The sequence below is a fragment of the Phalacrocorax carbo genome, chromosome 29, assembly GCF_963921805.1.
Source record: "Phalacrocorax carbo chromosome 29, bPhaCar2.1, whole genome shotgun sequence".
NCBI classification, from domain to species: Eukaryota; Metazoa; Chordata; class Aves; order Suliformes; family Phalacrocoracidae; genus Phalacrocorax; species Phalacrocorax carbo.
The window spans coordinates 1355535-1372678 of record NC_087541.1 but is presented as its reverse complement, the minus strand read 5'-3'; the positions used below and the strand labels follow the sequence as shown (position 1 = coordinate 1372678).

At 70.8% G+C, this 17144-nt stretch overlaps 3 protein-coding genes across 10 annotated transcripts; 1 reads left to right on the top strand and 2 right to left on the bottom strand.

The window, feature by feature from the left end:
• The first annotated feature begins 310 nt into the window (after window positions 1–310).
• IDH3G (isocitrate dehydrogenase (NAD(+)) 3 non-catalytic subunit gamma) lies at window positions 311–5238 on the top strand. Of its 2 annotated transcripts, XM_064475516.1 has the most exons (13): window positions 312–518; window positions 1136–1177; window positions 1636–1647; window positions 1853–1950; window positions 2045–2157; window positions 2231–2291; window positions 2970–3102; window positions 3413–3546; window positions 3613–3715; window positions 3783–3929; window positions 4623–4717; window positions 4922–4982; window positions 5084–5238. In XM_064475516.1, exons 1-13 carry the CDS (start codon window positions 456–458, stop codon window positions 5162–5164), a joined length of 1143 nt encoding a protein of 380 aa, XP_064331586.1. In that variant the 5' UTR covers window positions 312–455; the 3' UTR covers window positions 5165–5238. The 2 variants fall into 2 exon arrangements, with proteins under 2 accessions (XP_064331585.1, XP_064331586.1); XM_064475515.1 differs by lacking the exon at window positions 1636–1647 and having other exon boundaries at window positions 311–518.
• SRPK3 (SRSF protein kinase 3) lies at window positions 5239–10542 on the bottom strand. Of its 6 annotated transcripts, XM_064475504.1 has the most exons (16): window positions 10457–10542; window positions 9880–9937; window positions 9301–9419; window positions 9087–9195; window positions 8913–9000; window positions 8732–8819; window positions 8495–8601; window positions 7685–7844; window positions 7551–7576; window positions 7238–7373; window positions 6659–6895; window positions 6334–6431; window positions 6105–6212; window positions 5956–6025; window positions 5673–5765; window positions 5239–5465 (listed from the first exon to the last, which is right to left on the bottom strand). In XM_064475504.1, the coding sequence occupies exons 1-16, from the start codon at window positions 10512–10514 to the stop codon at window positions 5281–5283; spliced, it is 1740 nt and encodes a 579-aa protein (XP_064331574.1). In that variant the 5' UTR covers window positions 10515–10542; the 3' UTR covers window positions 5239–5280. The 6 variants fall into 6 exon arrangements, 5 of the variants coding, with proteins under 5 accessions (XP_064331574.1, XP_064331576.1, XP_064331573.1 ...); XM_064475506.1 differs by lacking the exon at window positions 9301–9419; XM_064475503.1 differs by lacking the exon at window positions 10457–10542 and having other exon boundaries at window positions 9880–10194.
• A 304-nt stretch (window positions 10543–10846) lies between these two features.
• On the bottom strand, window positions 10847–16691 carry OTUD5 (OTU deubiquitinase 5). Of its 2 annotated transcripts, none has more exons than XM_064475508.1 (9): window positions 15794–16691; window positions 15203–15296; window positions 14994–15058; window positions 14411–14567; window positions 13551–13699; window positions 12808–12993; window positions 12437–12638; window positions 11939–12052; window positions 10847–11464 (listed from the first exon to the last, which is right to left on the bottom strand). In XM_064475508.1, exons 1-9 carry the CDS (start codon window positions 16367–16369, stop codon window positions 11346–11348), a joined length of 1662 nt encoding a protein of 553 aa, XP_064331578.1. In that variant the 5' UTR covers window positions 16370–16691; the 3' UTR covers window positions 10847–11345. The 2 variants fall into 2 exon arrangements, with proteins under 2 accessions (XP_064331578.1, XP_064331579.1); XM_064475509.1 differs by having other exon boundaries at window positions 15203–15293.
• Between the last annotated feature and the right edge of the window lie 453 nt (window positions 16692–17144).

Below are 17144 nucleotides of genomic sequence, written 5' to 3'. Positions count from 1 at the left end.
GCGGCCGCGCCCTGGCGCATGCGCAGCGCGCCAGCAGCCAGCCCTTTGCCTCGGCGTTTCCACGGCAACCGCCGCAGGGCGGCGGTCCCGCCTCTGCCCGCCGGTTTCAGTGGGGTTTTCTTCGCTCCAAAACAGCGATAAAACGGCTGGGGAAAGGGCTCCGGGGATGGGGGCTGCCGGGCCCCTGTTAAAATGGCGGGCGCCTCCGCCTCTACCGCGCGCCGCCTAGAAAGCGCGGGCGGGGCCGCCCTGCGCATGCGCGACCGCGCCACACCTCCCAGGCACAAAATGGCCGCCGCGACTTTTACGGCGCTGCCGGTGGCGTGAGAGAAAGCCCGGGGCGGGGTGGGGAGAGACAGGAAGTATCGCGAGATCTCGGCGCCGTGCCAGCCCCGTCCCTGGGCCGTGCCGACATCTCGCGAGAAGAGGCGCGGCGGCTACCGCGGCGAGCGGCCATGGCGGCGGTGCTGGCAGCGGCGCGGCGACTCCGGGTACCGGCCGTGCTGGGGCCGCGCCCGGTGAGTGCTGGGGCGGCGGGATGGCCCTACCGGCCCCACCGCGCCCCATGGGAGCTGGGCGGCGCTGGCGGACTGCTGCGCTCTGATTCGCCAGCTCGCGTGCGTGTGTGGGGGATGCGCGGGCGGGCTACGGCAATCTGATTGGAAGCGGCGGGGCGGGGGGCGGGACTAGCTGGCAGGCGACTCCGGTTTTGGTTGGCTGCCGCTGTGGAGCCGCCTGGGCTATCGAGTGGTGATTGGCTGTGCGCCGAGCTAGTGGGCGGGCCAGGGCAGCGGTCTCCGCGCTGATTGGTTGATATTTCTAGGGGAGGTTGGTCCGTGTGCCTGAGCCGCTGGGCGGGGGGGGGGGGGGGAGTGTCGGCTGGGTCCTATTGGGGGCTTCTATGACCCTTTGGGGGGGTGGTCCTGGGTCCCTTGAGGGGGGGGTGTCGAATCTTGGGTCCCTTATGGGTGGTCCTGGGACACTTAACGGGGAGCTCCTGGGTCCTTTGAGGGGGGATGGGTGGTCCTGGGACACTTAAGGGGATGGCTCTGGGTCCCTTTGGGGGTCCTGGGTCGCTTGCCGGGGGGGGAGTAGGACCCAAGAGCTCAGGCTGTGACTTCCACCCGCACCCCAGGCCTGGATTTCCCACGATGCCGAGCGGCGCCACCTCCCACCCGTAAGTGCCCTGTTTTGGGGGTGATCTGCCCCTGAACCCCCAAAACCCCGGGGCCCTCTAACACTCGTGGGGGGGGACGGACAGGGAGCGGGGCCACAGGGCCCCCTCTATCCTGGGACGGGGGGGTCCCCAACCCCACCCTGTCCCCTCTCAGGGGTCAGGGGGAGGCTTGGGGGCCCCCCCTTTGGCCTCTCCACTGAGGCTGGGGCAGGGTGGGGTCTGCGAGACCCCCGCCTTGGGGTGGGGTGTGCTCACGGGGCTGCCAGCCCCCAACCCCATGTTCAGGGCTGGTATGGGGGGAGCGCGGTGTTCCTGCTGTGTGGATTGCGGGGATGGGCTCGCGGGGCCCTGGCGTGGCCCGGGGGGGCTCTTCTCCCTCTCACCCCGCTCCCCGATTGCCGGCACCATGACTAACTGCCCCCATTTCTCCCCCGCGCTACGGCCGCCCGCCCCCGCAGCAGCCCAGCATCGTGAGTATGGCCAGGCTGGGGGGTGGGAACCCCGGGGGGGGACCCCAAGAGCATGTGGGGAGGGGTGGGGGGGGTGTGTGTGCATGGGTCTGCATGGAGGGTGCCTGGGTTCCCCAGGTAGGGGCTGGGGGAGGTGGGAGGGCAAGGAGGAGGGGGACGGGGGGGCTTGGATGCCTGGGTCCTCACCCCCCCGGTGTCCCCACAGCCACCCCCCGCCAAGTATGGGGGCCGCCACACCGTGACGCTGATCCCCGGCGATGGCATTGGCCCCGAGCTGATGCTGCACGTCAAGGAGGTCTTCAGGTGGGTGTCCCCTCCTTGCCCCCACCCCGGCGGGGACCCAGGCATCCGCATTTGCCACCCCCGGGACCCAGGCGTCTGGGTTTGCCGCCCCCAGGCACGCCTGCGTGCCCGTGGACTTCGAGGAGGTGCGGGTCAGCGCCGAGGCGCCCGAGGACGACGTGCACAACGCCATCATGGCCATCCGCCGCAATGGCGTCGCCCTCAAGGGTGAGCGCGGGGCTGGTAACCGCCCCCCAGGGGCTTGGGGACACCCTGACCCCTGTCTCCGTCCCCTCCTCAGGGAACATTGAGACCAACCACAACCTCCCGCCCAGCCACAAGTCCCGTAACAACCTCATCCGGTGAGAGCCAGGGGCTGCCGGGAGAGACTGGGAACACTGCAGGGGGGCCTGGGAGAGACTGGGGGGCACTGTGGGGGGGGCCTGGGAGAGACTGGGGCACTGTGGGGGGGGCCTGGGAGAGACTGGGGGGCACTGCGGGGGGGCCTGGGAGAGACTGGGGGCCACTGCGGGGGGGGCCTGGGAGAGACTGGGGGCCACTGCGGGGGGGCCTGGGAGAGACTGGGGCACTGCGGGGGGGGCCTGGGAGAGACTGGGGGCCACTGCGGGGGGGCCTGGGAGAGACTGGGGGCCACTGCGGGGGGGGCCTGGGAGAGACTGGGGGCCACTGCGGGGGGGCCTGGGAGAGACTGGGGGGCACTGCGGGGGTCGTTGGGAGAACTCGGAGCTATAGAGCCACTGGGGTGGGAAGAAGTGGGGGGATGCTGTGGGGCCCTGGGTAGGGGGAACTGGGCGCTGTTGGGGTGAGGGGGGTGGGGGGAAGTGAGCGGGGGGACTGGGATGGACTTGGGGGGACTGGGAGGCACTGGGAGCTGTAGAGCCACCGGGCTGGGAGGAAGTGGGGGATGCTCTGGGGCCCTGAGTGGGGGGAACTGGGTGCCGTTGGGGTCAGTGGGGTGGGGGGAACTGGGAGGGGTGTGGCCGGGGGCAGAGCCTGACCGGCGTGTCGGGGCGCGGCAGCACCAGCCTGGACCTGTACGCCAACGTGATCCACTGCCAGAGCCTGCCGGGGGTGGAGACGCGGCACCGCGACATCGACATCCTCATCGTGCGCGAGAACACCGAGGGCGAGTACAGCAGCCTGGAGCACGAGGTGGGCCGCGCCCCCGGCGGGGGGGCTCAGGGCATCGCCCCCTGTACGCCACCCTGGCCACGCCCCCCAGCCTGGTGTGCCGGCAGGGACACGCCCTGTGGGTATTAGCCACACCCCCTCAGGAGATCACTGCGCCCCACCTATGGGCACGCTGCCTTGGCCACGCCCCCAGGCAACAGCCGTGGCCCCACCCAGAGGGAACCGCCTTGGCCACGTGCTTCTACACACGGAGCCGCCGCCTTGGCCACGCCCCCTGGGACGGCCCCACCCCTACACGGGCCCCGCCCCTGACGGCCCCGCCCTCCCGCAGAGCGTGGCGGGGGTCGTGGAGAGCCTCAAGATCATCACGGCCGGTCGCTCGCGCCGCATCGCCCACTACGCCTTCCGGCTGGCCCGCGCCGCCGCCCGCCGCACCGTCACCGCCGTCCACAAGGCCAACATCATGTGCGTGCGGGCTGGGGGGCGGGGCGGGGCGGGGCAGGGCGGCGCCCACTGACCCCCGCCCCGCAGGAAGCTGGGGGATGGGCTGTTCCTGCAGTGCTGCCAGGAGGTGGCGGCCGAGTACCCCGAGATCAGCTTCCGCAGCATGATCGTGGACAACACCACCATGCAGGTGGGCCCCGCCCCGCCCCGCCCTCCCAGTGCCCCCAGTGCCCCCAGTAACCCCTCCCCGCCCCCAGCTGGTGTCGCGCCCGCAGCAGTTTGACGTGATGGTGATGCCCAACCTCTACGGCAACATCGTCAACAACGTCTGCGCCGGGCTGGTGGGCGGCCCCGGCCTCGTCCCCGGCGCCAACTACGGCCACGACTACGCCGTCTTCGAGACCGTGGGTCTGGGGGGGGCACCAGGGGGGGTCTGGGGGGCACCTGGGGGTGTTTGGGGGGTTCCTGGGGTTCCTGCAGGGATCTGGGGGGCACCAGGGGGGGTCTGGGGGGCACCTGGGGGTGTTTGGGGGGTTCCTGGCGTTCCTGCAGGGATCTGGGGGGCACCAGGGGGGGTCTGGGGGGCACCTGGGGGTGTTTGGGGGGTTCCTGGGGTTCCTGCAGGGATCTGGGGGGCACCAGGGGGGGTCTGGGGGGCACCTGGGGGTGTTTGGGGGGTTCCTGGGGTTCCTGCAGGGATCTGGGGGGCACCAGGGGGGTCGGGGGTTCCTGAGGGGCACTTGGGGAGGGTCTGGGGGGTTCCTGGGGGGCTCTGGGGCTTCCTGCAGGGATCTGGGGGGCACCAGGGGGGGTCTGGGGGGCACCTGGGGGTGTTTGGGGGGGTTCCTGGGGTTCCTGCAGGGATCTGGGGGGCACCAGGGGGGTCGGGGGTTCCTGGGGAGCACTTGGGGAGGGGGATTTGGGGGGCACCAGGGGGGTTGGTGGTTCCTGGGGGGCACCAGGGGCTGGTTACGGCCACCATGGAGCCATTGGGGGCAGCTGGGAGGGCACTGGGAGTGCTGGGCAGCAACGGGGGGGCACTGGGCAGGGTGCTGGGCAGGTCCCCCGGTCACCCTCCCCCCACCCCCGCCCCGCAGGCGACGCGTAACACAGGGAAGAGCATCGCCAACCGCAACATCGCCAACCCGACGGCCGCCCTGCTCGCTGCCTGCATGATGCTGGACCACCTCCGGTGGGCGGGGCTATGGCAGGGTGGGGCCGGGTGGGTGGGGCCATGGCCAAGGGGTGGGGCTTAGTGAGGGGGTACCCTGCGGAACTCCCATTGGAGGGGCTGTGTGAGGGGGTGGGGCCTCACCCCTAGGGCAGAGTTGGAATGGGCAGGACACACCCTTGTGGGCGTGGCTTGATGTGGGTGTGGCCTCTACCCCTCCCCCAGGCTGCACAGCCACGCCTCCACCATCCGCCAGGCTGTCCTTGCCTCATTGGATGATCCACGGGTAAGTCCCGCCCCCCATCCCTATTTTAAAGGGAATGCATCCCCGCCCCTCCATGGGTGGGGCCACAGCCAGCCCCACCCAACGGCTGGCCCCGCCCCCAGACACACACGCCTGACATCGGGGGACAGGGCACGACCTCGGGGGCCGTCCAGAGCATCATCTCGCACCTCCCCCGCGCCTAGGGGGTCCGGGGCCCCGCCCATAGTGAGGCGCAGGCCCCCCCGCCCACCCGGCAATAAACCCATGGGACCGCGCCTCCCGGCCGTGGCACACCTTTATTGGCGTCGCGCGGGCGGGGCTAGGGGCGGAGCCAGGGGTGGCGCAGGCACTGGGCGGCGGTGGCGCGGCGGGCGGGCTCGAAGGCCAGCATCGGGCGCAGGAAGCGGGCGAAGGCGGCGGCCGCCCCCCGCGGCCACTCGTACTTCTCCTGCAGCACCGCCCGCAGCCCCCAGGGCCGCAGGTGCCGGATGTGCCGCAGCTCCCCTGTGGGGCGGAGGGAGTGGCTGTGACCGGGCCCCGCCCACCCCCGCCCTCAGGCTAGCGGCCACACCCCTGCGGGCACAGGCTCGTAGCCCCCTGCCCGCCGCATAGCCCCGCCCCAGCCCCCCTTTAGCCCTCCCCCACCTCGCCCCGTGCCCCGCCCCACCCTTCCCCGCCAACCTTCGCCCCGCCCCTCACCCCGCCCCTCACCACGGCGGTTGAAGAACTCGCGGGAGTAGCGCCCGCCCAGCGCCACGTGCCGCGGGATCTCCCCCAGCAGCTCGATCACGTGCGCGATGTGGTCTGGGGGTGGGTGGAGCATGTCAGGCCACGCCCCTTCCTGGCCACACCCTTTCCCAGTGACACCCAATGCCTTCAGCCCCACCCCCATCCTCTTCTCCACCCACCCCCCCCAGACCCTGCCCTCTCCCCCAGGACCCCCTCCCCCAAGGCCCTGCCCCGCCCCACAATGCCACGCCCCTGCCCCGCCTACCCTCATCCCGGCTGTAGTCCTCCCCTGAGTGGGGCTCGAACAGGTAGTCGCCCGTCGCCAGCTCGAACGCCTGGGGGCAGAGGGGCAGTGAGGGGCCGTGGGGCGCCGTGGGGCGCGCCGTGGGGCTGGCAGCAGGCGGGACCCCTCACCATGCAGGCGGTGCTCCAGATGTCGGCGGGGGGCCCGTAGCCCGCCCCCAGCAGCACCTCCAGGGCCCGGTACTGCCGCGTCTGGATGTCCTCGGTGAAGTGCCGGTGCTGGGCGGGGGTCAGCGCCTCACCCCCTGCTCGGGGGAGCACCCCAAACACCCCTGCCCCCCCAAACCACCACCAACCGCTCCCCGGGAAGTCCCCCACCGCCCCCCAGTAGCCCCCTCACCACCCAGCAGCCGTTGCCCAGGTCGGCGATCTTGACGCGCAGCCGTGGGGCACAGCGGGGGTCCAGGGGGTTCTCCTGCCCCCCCGGCAGCCCCCATCCTGCGTGGCGGCAGCAGTGGGGGTGTCAGTGGGGTGCCCCTATACCCCCTTCCCCCCAAGACCCCCCAAGCACACCCAATTCCCCCCCAGTCCTCCCCCACCCCCCACCCCCAACTGCCCCCCCAACCTCCCCCTGTCACTCCAACTGCCCCCCCACATCCACCCTCTGCCCTCAGTTGCCCCTCACCCCCCCTGAGCCCAATCCCCCCCTCCCCAGTGTCACTGACCGAGGGGGGCGGGGGGCCCCCCAGAGCCCCCCGAGATGAGGGAGCTGGAGGTGGGGGTCAGGAGGGAGTCAGAGGCAGAGCTGGGGCTGGGGGGGCGCCGGGGGGGGCCCTCCCCTGAGGCGGAGGAGCCCCCCGAGAGCCCATCGCTGGAGCCGCCGGCCCGCAGGGTGTGCACCCCCGAGGAGGATGCGCCGCTGGGGGGGCTGCCCCCTCTGTCGAGGTCCAGGGGGGGTGCCTCTGTGGGGGGAGGTGACCCTGAGACCCCCAAATCCTGGGAGCCCCCCCTGTCAACACCCCAACTACCCCCCCAGAGCTCCCAGGTTTCCCTCCAGCCCTCCCAGGACCCCTGAGACCAGCCTCAGGGGGCCCCCAACCCCCCCCCCCCAACCCTCAGGGAACCCCCAAACAGCCCCCAGGGCCCCAAACCCACTGCCAGGACTCCCAAACCGCCCCCAAGGGACCCCCAAAACTATTCTGGGGCTCCTGTCCCCCACCAAGGCTCCCAGTACCCCTCAGAGGCACCCTAGAGACCCCCGTTATCCCCTCCCCATGCCCCAGGACCCCCCCCCAAGCACTGACCGGTGTCATCGGGACCCCCCGGGGACCCCCCGCTCTCCCGCAGCTGCTCCAGGTCCTGCAGGCGCTGGGCCAGGAGGCGGCTCTGGCGCCGCCGCTGCCGCCGCCGCCGCCGCCGCTGGGCGCGGGAGAGGCGCTCCTGGGCGGCGAAGCAGGGGGGCCGCTCGTACGGCGGGGCGGTGGGGGCACCGCGCGCCGGGGCAGGGGGTGCGAAGCGGGGGGCGCGGGGGGCCGCCGGGGGTCACGCACCCGCGGGAGGAGCCGTGCGGGGACGCAGGCGCGTGCGAGGAGGCGTGCGAAGCGGGGAGACACTCACGGGGCCGTCCTGGGGCGCGGAGCTCACTGCGAGAGAGCAAAGGGGGGCCCGAGGGGGTCAGGCAAGGCCCCCCCCGTGGGGGGTCCCAGGCGTCGGGGTCCCCCCGCAGGCGGGGCCGGGGGGGCCGGGGGTACCTGCGCTCTGGGGGGGGCTGGCCCCCCGGGCCCAGCGTGCGGCCTCGGCCGCCAGCTGCCGCACAAAGGGTTCCCCGACGCGCAGCAGCACGTTCTCGGGTTTGATGTCAGTGTGGATGATCTTGCACTTGGTGTGCAGGTAGTCCAGCCCCTCCAGCACCTGCGCCCCAAGGCAGAGGAGCACCCCCAAATCGGGGGGGGGGGTGTGCACGCTGGGACTCGGGGTGGGGGGGTAGCAACCCTCCCTCACGCCATTCCTGAGGGCCGCTGGCACCCCCCAGCACAGGAATTGGGTGGATATTGGGGGGCTGGGGGAGTTCTGGGGCTCGAGGGAGGACATATGGGGTCCCCATGGGGATATTTCGGGGTCTCAAATGGATATTGGGGTACAGCAGATTTAGGGGGGGGCTCTAGAGAGAGTGCTCAAGTCTGTGTGGGCACACAGAGGGGCCCAGAAAGGATAACAGGGGGCCTAGGAAGGATGTTTGCGGTCCCCATGTGGACCGGGGGGAGGCCATAGGGACATAGGGGGGCTGCAGGGGACTTGGGGGGTCTACGGGGGGACGCTTTGGGGACCCTGTGTGGATCTGGGGGAGCCCACAGGGACATTGGGAGGATTTGGGGGGACTCTAGGAAAGACATTTGGGGACCCCATGTGGGGATGTGGGTGGTGGCAGAGGGACGGGGGGCATTGGGAGGGCTCTGGGCAGGAGCTGGGGGTCCCACAGGGATATGGGGTGTCTGGGGGCAGCCCAGGGCCTCCCCTGGGAGGTGGGGGGATGTGGGGGGATGCAAGGGGGCCCCCCGCACCTGCCGCACGATGCTCTTGACACAGGGCAGGGGCAGCCCCTGGTAGTTGGACTTGATGATCCAGCGCAGGAGCTGGTGGCCCAGCACCTCCAGCACCATGCACACATCTCGGGGGGTCAAGGAGCACCCGCACGCCTGGGACCCCCCCTCGGGGTGAGGGGCGTGGGGGCCCCCTACCCGGGACCCACCCCGGGGAGGAGGGGGCGCCGCCAGACCGTGGGGTTCCCAGAAGGATACGGACGCCGTTGACCCCCGAGATCTTGAAGTCGTCAATGAGCTGCACAATATTTTCCCGCTTGGGGTCGCTGGGGTCCGAGTCGCGGACCTGGGGGGGCAGGGGGGCAGTTACGGGTGGTCGGAGGGGCCACGGGAGGGAGTTAGGGGGTCCCTGGTTTTGGGGGGGTCCAGGCACGCTCACGCATTTCAGCAGCTTTATCTCATCCAGGGCCGTCTCGGTGTACTGGGGTGCACTCTTCACCACCTTCAGTGCCACGAACCGCTTCCGCCTGCCGAGGGGACCTAGGAGTCCAGGAGGGGCCCCCCCAAACCCAACCCCGCCCAGCACCCCCCGGGGGAGTCCCAGGGCGCTCACCGAATGTCCCAGCAGAGCCAGACGGTGGAGAAGTGCCCCCAGCCCAGCTTGCGCACCACGTGGTAGCACCCATTGAAGAGGTCCCCGATCCGCACGGGGTAATACCCGCCTGGGGGGGGGGAACATGAGGGAGGGGGGACTAAGTCTGGCATCCCGGTGCCTGGGGGCTCCCCTCACCCTGCGCCATGGACCCGGGCGTCCAGGCGACCCCCACCTTTACAGTAGTCCCGGGGGTCCTCCTGCTCCCCTTCATCAGAGCCCAGCAGCCCCTCTGACAGCAGAGGCAGGGGAGGGGGCGTCTCTGGTGACACATCCTTGGGGGGGCTGGGGGTCCTGAGGGGGGGAGAGCCAGGCTGGGAACGCAGGTGTCTGCCCCCCCCCCCAAGCCAGGCCCCTCAGGGGTCTCCCCCATGCCATGGGGGCCCATAGGGTGGTCCCAGAGGGGGAAAGGTGAGGTGGGGTGGTCCCAGGAGAGTGCCGGGAGCTCCCAGAGCCCCCCTGGGACAGAGTGGGGGGAGGTGCGAGGCATTCTGGGACATCACCCCCCTGAAATAGAAATGACCTCACGGCCCCAGGCACCACGGGGTTAAAAATAGCCCTAGCAGGGGGAGGGGTGGCCCTGGAAATGTGCCCCCCCACCCCCAGAAGGGGGGCTCTGCTTGTTCCCCCAGGGAACAAGAACACCCCAGAAGCTCCCCCCCACCCCAACAGCCAGTCCTCCCCACCGCCGAAGGGTCACGGGGGGGCTCTGGGGAGATCGTGACCCTGCTGCCCACCCCCTATCCCCCCTCACCGTGGGGGTGGTTTCTGGTTTTTGTCCTTTTTGCGCTTTTTCCTTCTCTTGCCTGGATCTGCGGGGGGTTGTCGGGGGGTCATGGGGGGACCCTGCACCACAGGCCCCCCCCATGCTTCCCCCAGCAGAAACCCCCCGTATTCCCCCCCCCCCCAGTCCCAAGCCACAGCTTCTCCCATCAAATCCCCCCCAGGACCCCTCGGTCCCGGAATCGCCTGTTTCCTCCCAGAAATTCCCTCGGAACCCCTCAAAACCCACTCCCCGGACGCCCCCCCGCCCTCCCCCGATGCCGGGACCCTCACTTTGCCCTCAGAAAACGGCCCGAAACGCCTCAAACGCCTTCCCCGTACCCTCTGTGTCCCTCCCCCGCCGCCAGCCCCCCGGTTTTCCTCACGAACCCCTTCGGGACCCCCTCCCCGGACCCCCAGATCGCGGGACCGCCAGTTCTCCCTCACGATGCCCGTCAAACCACCCCCCAAGACACTCGACGCCCACCCCCAGCCCCTGGCTGTGGGACTTTCCCCTCACAAACCGACCCCCCCCCCCCGCCCGGTCCCGCCGTTTTCCCCCCGCAAACCGCGTTTCCCCTCATCGATCCTCGCGCCCGCCGCCGCCGCCCCCCCGCGCAGCTCCATGGTGCGCGCGCCCCGCTCTGCGCACGTGCCGCCCCCCCCCCCCCCCCCGCCGCCGCCACGGGCGGGGCGTGGCTAGAAACAGCCGCGGCAATGGTCGGCCCCGCCCGGGCCCCGCCCCTAGCCCCCTCGTCGCCATGGAGATGGGGCAGCGCGCAGGTCCTAGCGCTCGCACGCCCCTAACCCCCCCAAAACCGCCCTGGAAGGAGCCAGCACGCCCCCCCCCCCGCCCCCCCGCAGGGCCTGGGGACCCCGCAAGCCTGCACTGGGGAAAGGGGGTGGTGGTGTCAGAGGACATGATTCCCCCCTCCCCATGAAGAGACAGGGCCGGGGGCTGCTGGGCATCAGTTTAATAACAGGGCATAGATGGGTGTCGGGGGGCAGGACCCCCACCCCAACCCTCCCTCACCCTGGGGGGCTGAGGGGCCGGGGTGGGGTGCAGGACCCCCAGCAGGGGTGGGGGGCAAAGAGGGTGACCCCCCTCTCCCCACACACACAATCCCACCAGGAAATAAAGGGGAGAGCCTACAAAAAATAGGAGCCCCCCACCCTCCCCCCCCCTTCTCCCAGTCCCCCCTCTTCCTTCCAGGTGTAATTAGGGGGGCAGGGGGGGCTTTTCCCCCCCGCCCCCCAAAACTGCCGAGGTTTGTCCCGCGGCGTCCAGCGCTGTGTCCCCCTCCCCTCCCCGGTCAGGAGGTGTCCCATGAAAGTGGGGAGGGGGGTTCCCCAAAATAAAACGCTCCCCCCGGCCTGGGCCGCCATGCACCTAGAGGTCCCTGGGGGGGGCCGGGGGGGCGGCGGTGGGGGGCCGGGGTGCAGTCCAGGGATTCAATATCAACTCTTGTCGGCAGCGGGGTCTCTGTGGCGGGAGGTCTTCATGGTCTCCAGGTACTCCTGCTGCGAGACGGCCAGCACCGACGCCAGGATCTCGTCATCCTCCCAGTCGTTCAGGCCTAGGGGGGGCCCCAACAATTGTGCGGGAGGGGAGGAAGGGTGGAGTTTAAGGGGGGGTGTGGGGGAGGCATGGGTGCCTGCTGGTCCCCCCATGGTCCCCCCAACCTTGCCCAGAGAAGGCAGCAACGAGCCCTGACACGGGGACCATAGCTTGGCTACCCCCCAAATTAGAGATTTTGTGTCTCCCCAGAGTGTGGAAAGAGGGCACAAATCCTCCAGGGAAGATGTTTTCCCCCAGATCCACAGCGCTGCCAAGCTGAAACCCCCAAAACTCAGGACTCACCCCCAAAACCATAACCAATGTCCCCAAACCCAGGATTCCCACCCTAAAATGACACATATCCCAACACCCCAAAGTCTCCCCCAACCCAACCCCTCCCCCACCAAGACCCCTGCAACCCCAGGAGTCCAACACCCGCCCCAGACTGAGAATCCCCCCCAGCCCCAGATCCCCCCAGCCCCCCACCACTCACCAAAGGCGGTGGGAGACATCTGCTGCATGATGGCACGGCACTCCAGCGCGGGGTACAGGGACACCAGTGGGGGGGTGGCCCGGCCTCCACCCGCCCCCAGCTGGCTGCTGGTCCCTGGTGGGGGGGGCAGGCACATGGTGGGGGGGTGGTGGTCCAGGCACACCAGCCCCGAGGACCCCCCGCAGCCCCCTGTCCCAACCAGCACCCTCCTATGCCCATTTCACCCCCCATCCTCATAGTAGCTGGGGCTCCCAACGCCCCATAACTCCCAGTTTGGGGCCACATAACCATCCCCAGCACCTGCTTGGGGGTCCCTCGCCCCCCATAAACGCCAGGTTGGGACTCCTGACCCCAGCACCACCCAGAACCTGCTTTGGAACCTCCAGAACCCTGTAACAACCACTTTGAGGCCCTCAGAACCCCGCAATACCCAGTTTCCACCCTCCCCCCACCTTGTGGCGCCCACTTTGAGCCCGCCAGCACCCCGGGGACACCCACCTGGGGCACAGGGCGAGGGGGGCTTGCCGGGCGGGGGGGCGCTGGGCGAGGGGGGCTTGTGGCCGGACGCCTCGGGGTGCAGGCCGGGGTGCTCGGGCGAGGGGGCGGCGCTGCGGGGCCGGGGCGAGCGCCCGCTCCACTCCTCCAGGCCGCTGGCCGCTGCCGCCGTGGCCGAGCTGCACGTGGCGCTGGCCTTACGGGGCTGTGGGGACACGGGGAGGCGCGTCACCCCCCCGCCAGGGCCACCACCGGCCCCGGGTGGGCAGCCAGGGAGGGACACGGGGGTGGGGGGGGGCGGGGACCCCAGGACCGCCCTGAGGGGGACCGCTGGCGGTCCCTACCCCCCGGGGGGGGGTCGTGGGGTGCCCCACCTGCCGGGCCTGCTTCTCCTGGTCACGCAGCCACTGGAGGTAGGACTCGCGGGCCACCTGCTCCTCGATGGCCTCGTTGGTGGCCTCCCAGTCGGTCGCCCGCTTCTTGTCCTCCAGCATCTGCTGCTCGATCCAGGACTCCTCCGAGGTCTTGATGGCGCTCTTCATCAGGGACTGCTCCGCCAGCTGTGGGCGGGGCCACGCTTGGACACGCCCACCCCGACGGCCACGCCCCCAACGATAAGGCCCCACCCCGTGGCTTCAGCTCCCCAGACCATGCTAGCGGGGGCGGGGCCAGGCGAGGCCACACCCCCATATTCCAGTTGGGGGAGGGCTACCTTGGATCCTCCTCCATTAAGAAGCCACACCCCCAGCAGGCTCCACCCCATTACACCAGGCTCCACCCCATTACACCAGGCTCCACCCCCCAGCTCCACCCTGGCATGGCACTACCAGCAAGGGGCAGCGCCATACTCAGCCACGCCCCAGCAAACCACACCCCCAGGGCCAGGCTCCACCCCTAGAATAGGGTGGGGTCCTTAGACACACCCCCTTAGACAATAAAAGGCTGTTGGGGCAGGGCTAAGTGTTGCCACGCCCCCTCAGTGGCCCCACCCACATGGGGCAGGGACAGTCCCAGGACCCACAGGGCCCACCTAGAGACTCCATGCAGTAGAGGGAGGCACCCCCGCCCCATGGCAATGGGGGTCCCGGGTCCCCCCGACCCCCGCAGCCCCACTGACCCCCGGTTTGAAGGAGGGCAGCCCCAGCCCCACACCGATGGTGGCCTTGTTGGGGTTGACAACGGAGTTGTAGTGGATGTTGCGGTGGTAGCTGACCCGGATGGGCTCATCCTCGTTGTGCTGAATCCCGTGGAAGGTGTTGATGGGCTCTGCGGGCACCCCGTCAGCACGCCCGCCACCCCACAGGCACGTGGGGACCCCCCAACAGCACCCAGGGATGCGCAGGGACCCTCCAGCCACCCCACAGGCACGTGGGGACCCCCCAACAGCACCCAGGGATGCGCAGGGACTCCCCAGCCACCCCACAGGCACGTGGGGACACCCCAACAGCACCCAGGGATGCGCAGGGACTCCCCAGCCACCCCACAGGCACGTGGGGACCCCCCAACAGCACCCAGGGATGCGCAGGGACCCTCCAGCCACCCCACAGGCACGTGGGGACCCCCCAACAGCACCCAGGGATGCGCAGGGACCCTCCAGCCAACCCACAGGTATGTGAAGACCTTCCAGCAGCACCCTGGGGACCCTCCAGCCACCCAGGGGCCCCCACATCAGCATCCTACGGGGTCTCAGGGACCCCAGAGCCCCCTACAGCACCTTGGGGACCCCCAGGGACACCACAGAAAGCCCCGTCAGCACCTCAGAGAAATCCACATCTCCCTGGGGTACCCCAGAAATCCCTAAAGCACCTCGGGGACCCCAGAACGCTGTTGGGACCTCCAGGGCACCACAGAGACACCCCCTCAGCACCCTGGGGAGCCCCAGAAGGCCACAGGGAACCCCCCAGCATGCTGGGGATCCCCGTGGCACCTCAGGGAACCCCTCCCCACTGTCCCCAGGGCCCGGCAGGGTGGACGCACCGGTGCCGTATTGGTAGACCTCGACGGGGCGGTTGTACATCTCGGCCATGGCCTGCATCTCGATGTGGTTCCCGTGGCACGTGCTCTTGCGCTTGCGGTTGATGTAGGTGGTAAAATCCTCCGTCACGTAGTTAGAGAAGTAGTCGGCGTTCTTCATCTGCGGTGAGGGGACGTTGGCGACGGACGCTGGGGACGGCGGGGCAGCCCCGGGGCGGGGAGGGATGCGGCGGGGCGGTGGGGAGTATGGGGACACCACAGGACCGCGGGGCTGCCCCAGGGACATGGGGGATAGGGAGTGGGGGACCCCTGGGGACACCGGGGACCTCAAGAACACCCGGGGACTTTGGGGAGGGTGGGACAGCAGCCCAGCGTCCCCCCGAGCTATAATGCCTTCCCAGTCTGCCCCAGTGTCCCCCAGTTCACCTTCCAATCCCCCCTCCTGTGGCTCCCAGCACATCCTCACACCCCCCAGAACCCCCAGCTGCCCCCGAGTCCTCTTCCAATCACCCTCCCATGGCTCCCAGCACATCCTCACAGCCCCCAGAGCCCCCCAGTCCCCTCCCAGAGCCCCCCAGTCCCTCACCAGATAGTCCATGCAGTGCTTGCGCACCACCTCGTGCATGTCCTGGTCTCCATACACCTGGTCAGCTGGCAGCACCCAGACGGGGGGGGGACACAGAAAGGGACAGTGAGGGGAGTGTCAGCCCCCCCCCCCACAGACACTGGGAGCCCCGTGCTGGGGCGCAGTATGGGGGGGGGGGAGGGAGGGCACGGGAGGGGCGCAGGGCTCACCCACAGCCCGGAAGAGGCAGGCACCGTCCTCCTTCATGCGTTTGATGATAAAGCCTTTCTTTTCCCGCAGCGCCTTCTCGAACCGGTGCTCCTGCTGGAGACACAGCCGGGCTCGGCGTCGGCACCGCATGGGACAGGGACCCGACCCCACCCCCCGACCCCCCCGTTCGACATGGGAAAAGCATAGGGTGGGTCCCCGAGTGATGCGAGGGGGACACACACGCACACATTAGGGGATGGGAGAGCGTAGCGACACAGTGGGGGAACATGGGGGGCGGGGGGACAGACGTGGTGGGGTCAAGCACCTTGTATGACACGTGGGGTGAAAACATGGGGACACTCGGGGGACCCCAACCGCCCCCAGGCCACTCAGGTTCACCCAGGGCCTGCATTCCCCCATCCGGTGTCACCCTGGTGCCCACAACCCCCCTATTCCAGTGTCCCCAGCCCCCCCGGTCCAGTGTCCCGCAGTCCCCCCCCCAGTGCCCGCATCCCCTCTGTCCCCTCGGTCCACCCCGGTCCCCATGTCGCCCCTGTCCCGGTGTCCCCCGTCCCCCCGCACCTGTCCCGGTGTCCCCCGTCCCCCCGCACCTGCTCGGCCGTGGCCGGGTCCATCTCCACCCGCCCAGCCTCGTACTCGTCCTCGCTGTTGTAGCCGCCTCCCGCCTCGTCGGGGCCGGGGCTGCCTCCGGGGCCCAGCCCCAGCCCCAGCCCCATCCCGCCGGGGCCGCCGCAGCCGGGACCGCCGCCACCGGGGCCGCCGCTGGGCCCGGCCCCTCCGCGCCGCCGCCGCTTGCTGTGTCCGGGGCCGCCGCCGCCGCCGCCCCCACCGGGACCGCGGGGCTCGGGCAGCCCCAGCGCCGCCGCCTCCAGCCCCAGCAGAGACCCGGGCCCATCCCCCGCGCCGGGGCCGCCGCCGCCGGGGCCGCCAGGACCGGCGGGGGGGGGCGAGCCGGCGGCGGGCAGCCCGGCCCAGCCCCGCAGCGGCGGCGGCGGCGAAGCCCTGGGCCGCGGCCCCCCAACCCCGCCAGGGCCGCCGGGCTCGCCCACGCCGCCGGGGCCGCGCTCAGGGCCGGCGTCCGCTCCACGTTCGGGGCCGGCGTCCGGGCCCGAATCGGTGTCGCCGTCGGGTGCCGGTACCGGCTTCTTCTTCGGGAGGATCGTCATGGTGGGGCGCGCATCGGGCGGCGCCGGGGGGGGAACTGGGAAGGGGAAACTGGAAAAGGGGGAACGGGATGGGGGGGGGAACCGGGGAAGGGTGAACTGGGCCCGGGAGGCCCCGCCGGGCCGCGGGAGGCGGCGGGTACCGGTGGCGCTGGTGCTACCGGCGGTTCCCACGGAGCCGGGGGGGCCTGGGCAAGGCCCCCCCGCGGTTGCGGCGGCGAGGCCGGAGTTGTCGGGCCGCGGAGCGCGGTCGCTGCCACCACCGCCGCCGCCGGGCCCGTGTCAACATCAACAGCGGCGCCCTCTGACCCCGCCGCCGCGCTTCCGCCTCGCCCGCCGACCGCTCACCCATTGGCCGGCGGAGATCTCGCCGCGCTCCCATTGGCCGACGGGCGGATCGGAAGTCCCGCCCGCTCGGAGGCCGGCGGGGAGGGAGGGCAGGGAAGGGGCGGGACCGGCGTCGCCCCGGCGACGGCGCGGCTGCCCGCTGATTGGGCGGGGGGCGGAGCGGGAGCGCTCGCTGATTGGGGCGAGCGCGGGTAGGGGTGGCTGCCCGGGAGCGGGCTCTGGTTGGGCGGCGAGAGAGGGGCGGTTCCCAAGGAAGGCACGGGCGCTAATTGGCTGGTTAAGGAGGCGGGAGTTAACGAAGTAAAGGGCGCTGGTTGGGCGGTGCGGCCGGGCCGCCGAGATAGCTGACGCTGGTTGGGCGGCGACGGAGCGAGGGCGAGACTTAAGGAGAGAGGAAGCGCTGATTGGCCACCCGGCGAGGGGTGGTGCG

What these genes read in the sequence shown, in the direction of transcription:
- IDH3G (XM_064475516.1), top strand. Translation starts at nt 456, where the DNA reads ATGGCGGCGGTGCTGGCAGCGGCGCGGCGACTCCGGGTACCGGCCGTG. An exon ending in ACTACGCCGTCTTCGAGACC is followed by an intron (nt 3,930 to 4,622) that starts GTGGGTCTGGGG and finishes CCCGCCCCGCAG; the next exon opens with GCGACGCGTAACACAGGGAA. An exon ending in ATGATGCTGGACCACCTCCG is followed by an intron (nt 4,718 to 4,921) that starts GTGGGCGGGGCT and finishes CCCCTCCCCCAG; the next exon opens with GCTGCACAGCCACGCCTCCA.
- SRPK3 (XM_064475503.1), bottom strand. Translation starts at nt 10,058, where the DNA reads ATGGGAGAAGCTGTGGCTTGGGACTGGGGGGGGGGGGAATACGGGGGG. An exon ending in CCCCCGGGACTACTGTAAAG is followed by an intron (nt 9,196 to 9,300) that starts GTGGGGGTCGCC and finishes CCCCCCCCCCAG; the next exon opens with GCGGGTATTACCCCGTGCGG. An exon ending in TCAAGAGCATCGTGCGGCAG is followed by an intron (nt 7,845 to 8,494) that starts GTGCGGGGGGCC and finishes CTTGGGGCGCAG; the next exon opens with GTGCTGGAGGGGCTGGACTA.
- OTUD5 (XM_064475508.1), bottom strand. Translation starts at nt 16,369, where the DNA reads ATGACGATCCTCCCGAAGAAGAAGCCGGTACCGGCACCCGACGGCGAC. An exon ending in AGCACTGCATGGACTATCTG is followed by an intron (nt 14,568 to 14,993) that starts GTGAGGGACTGG and finishes CCCTCACCGCAG; the next exon opens with ATGAAGAACGCCGACTACTT. An exon ending in GATGTCTCCCACCGCCTTTG is followed by an intron (nt 11,465 to 11,938) that starts GTGAGTGGTGGG and finishes GGCCCCCCCTAG; the next exon opens with GCCTGAACGACTGGGAGGAT.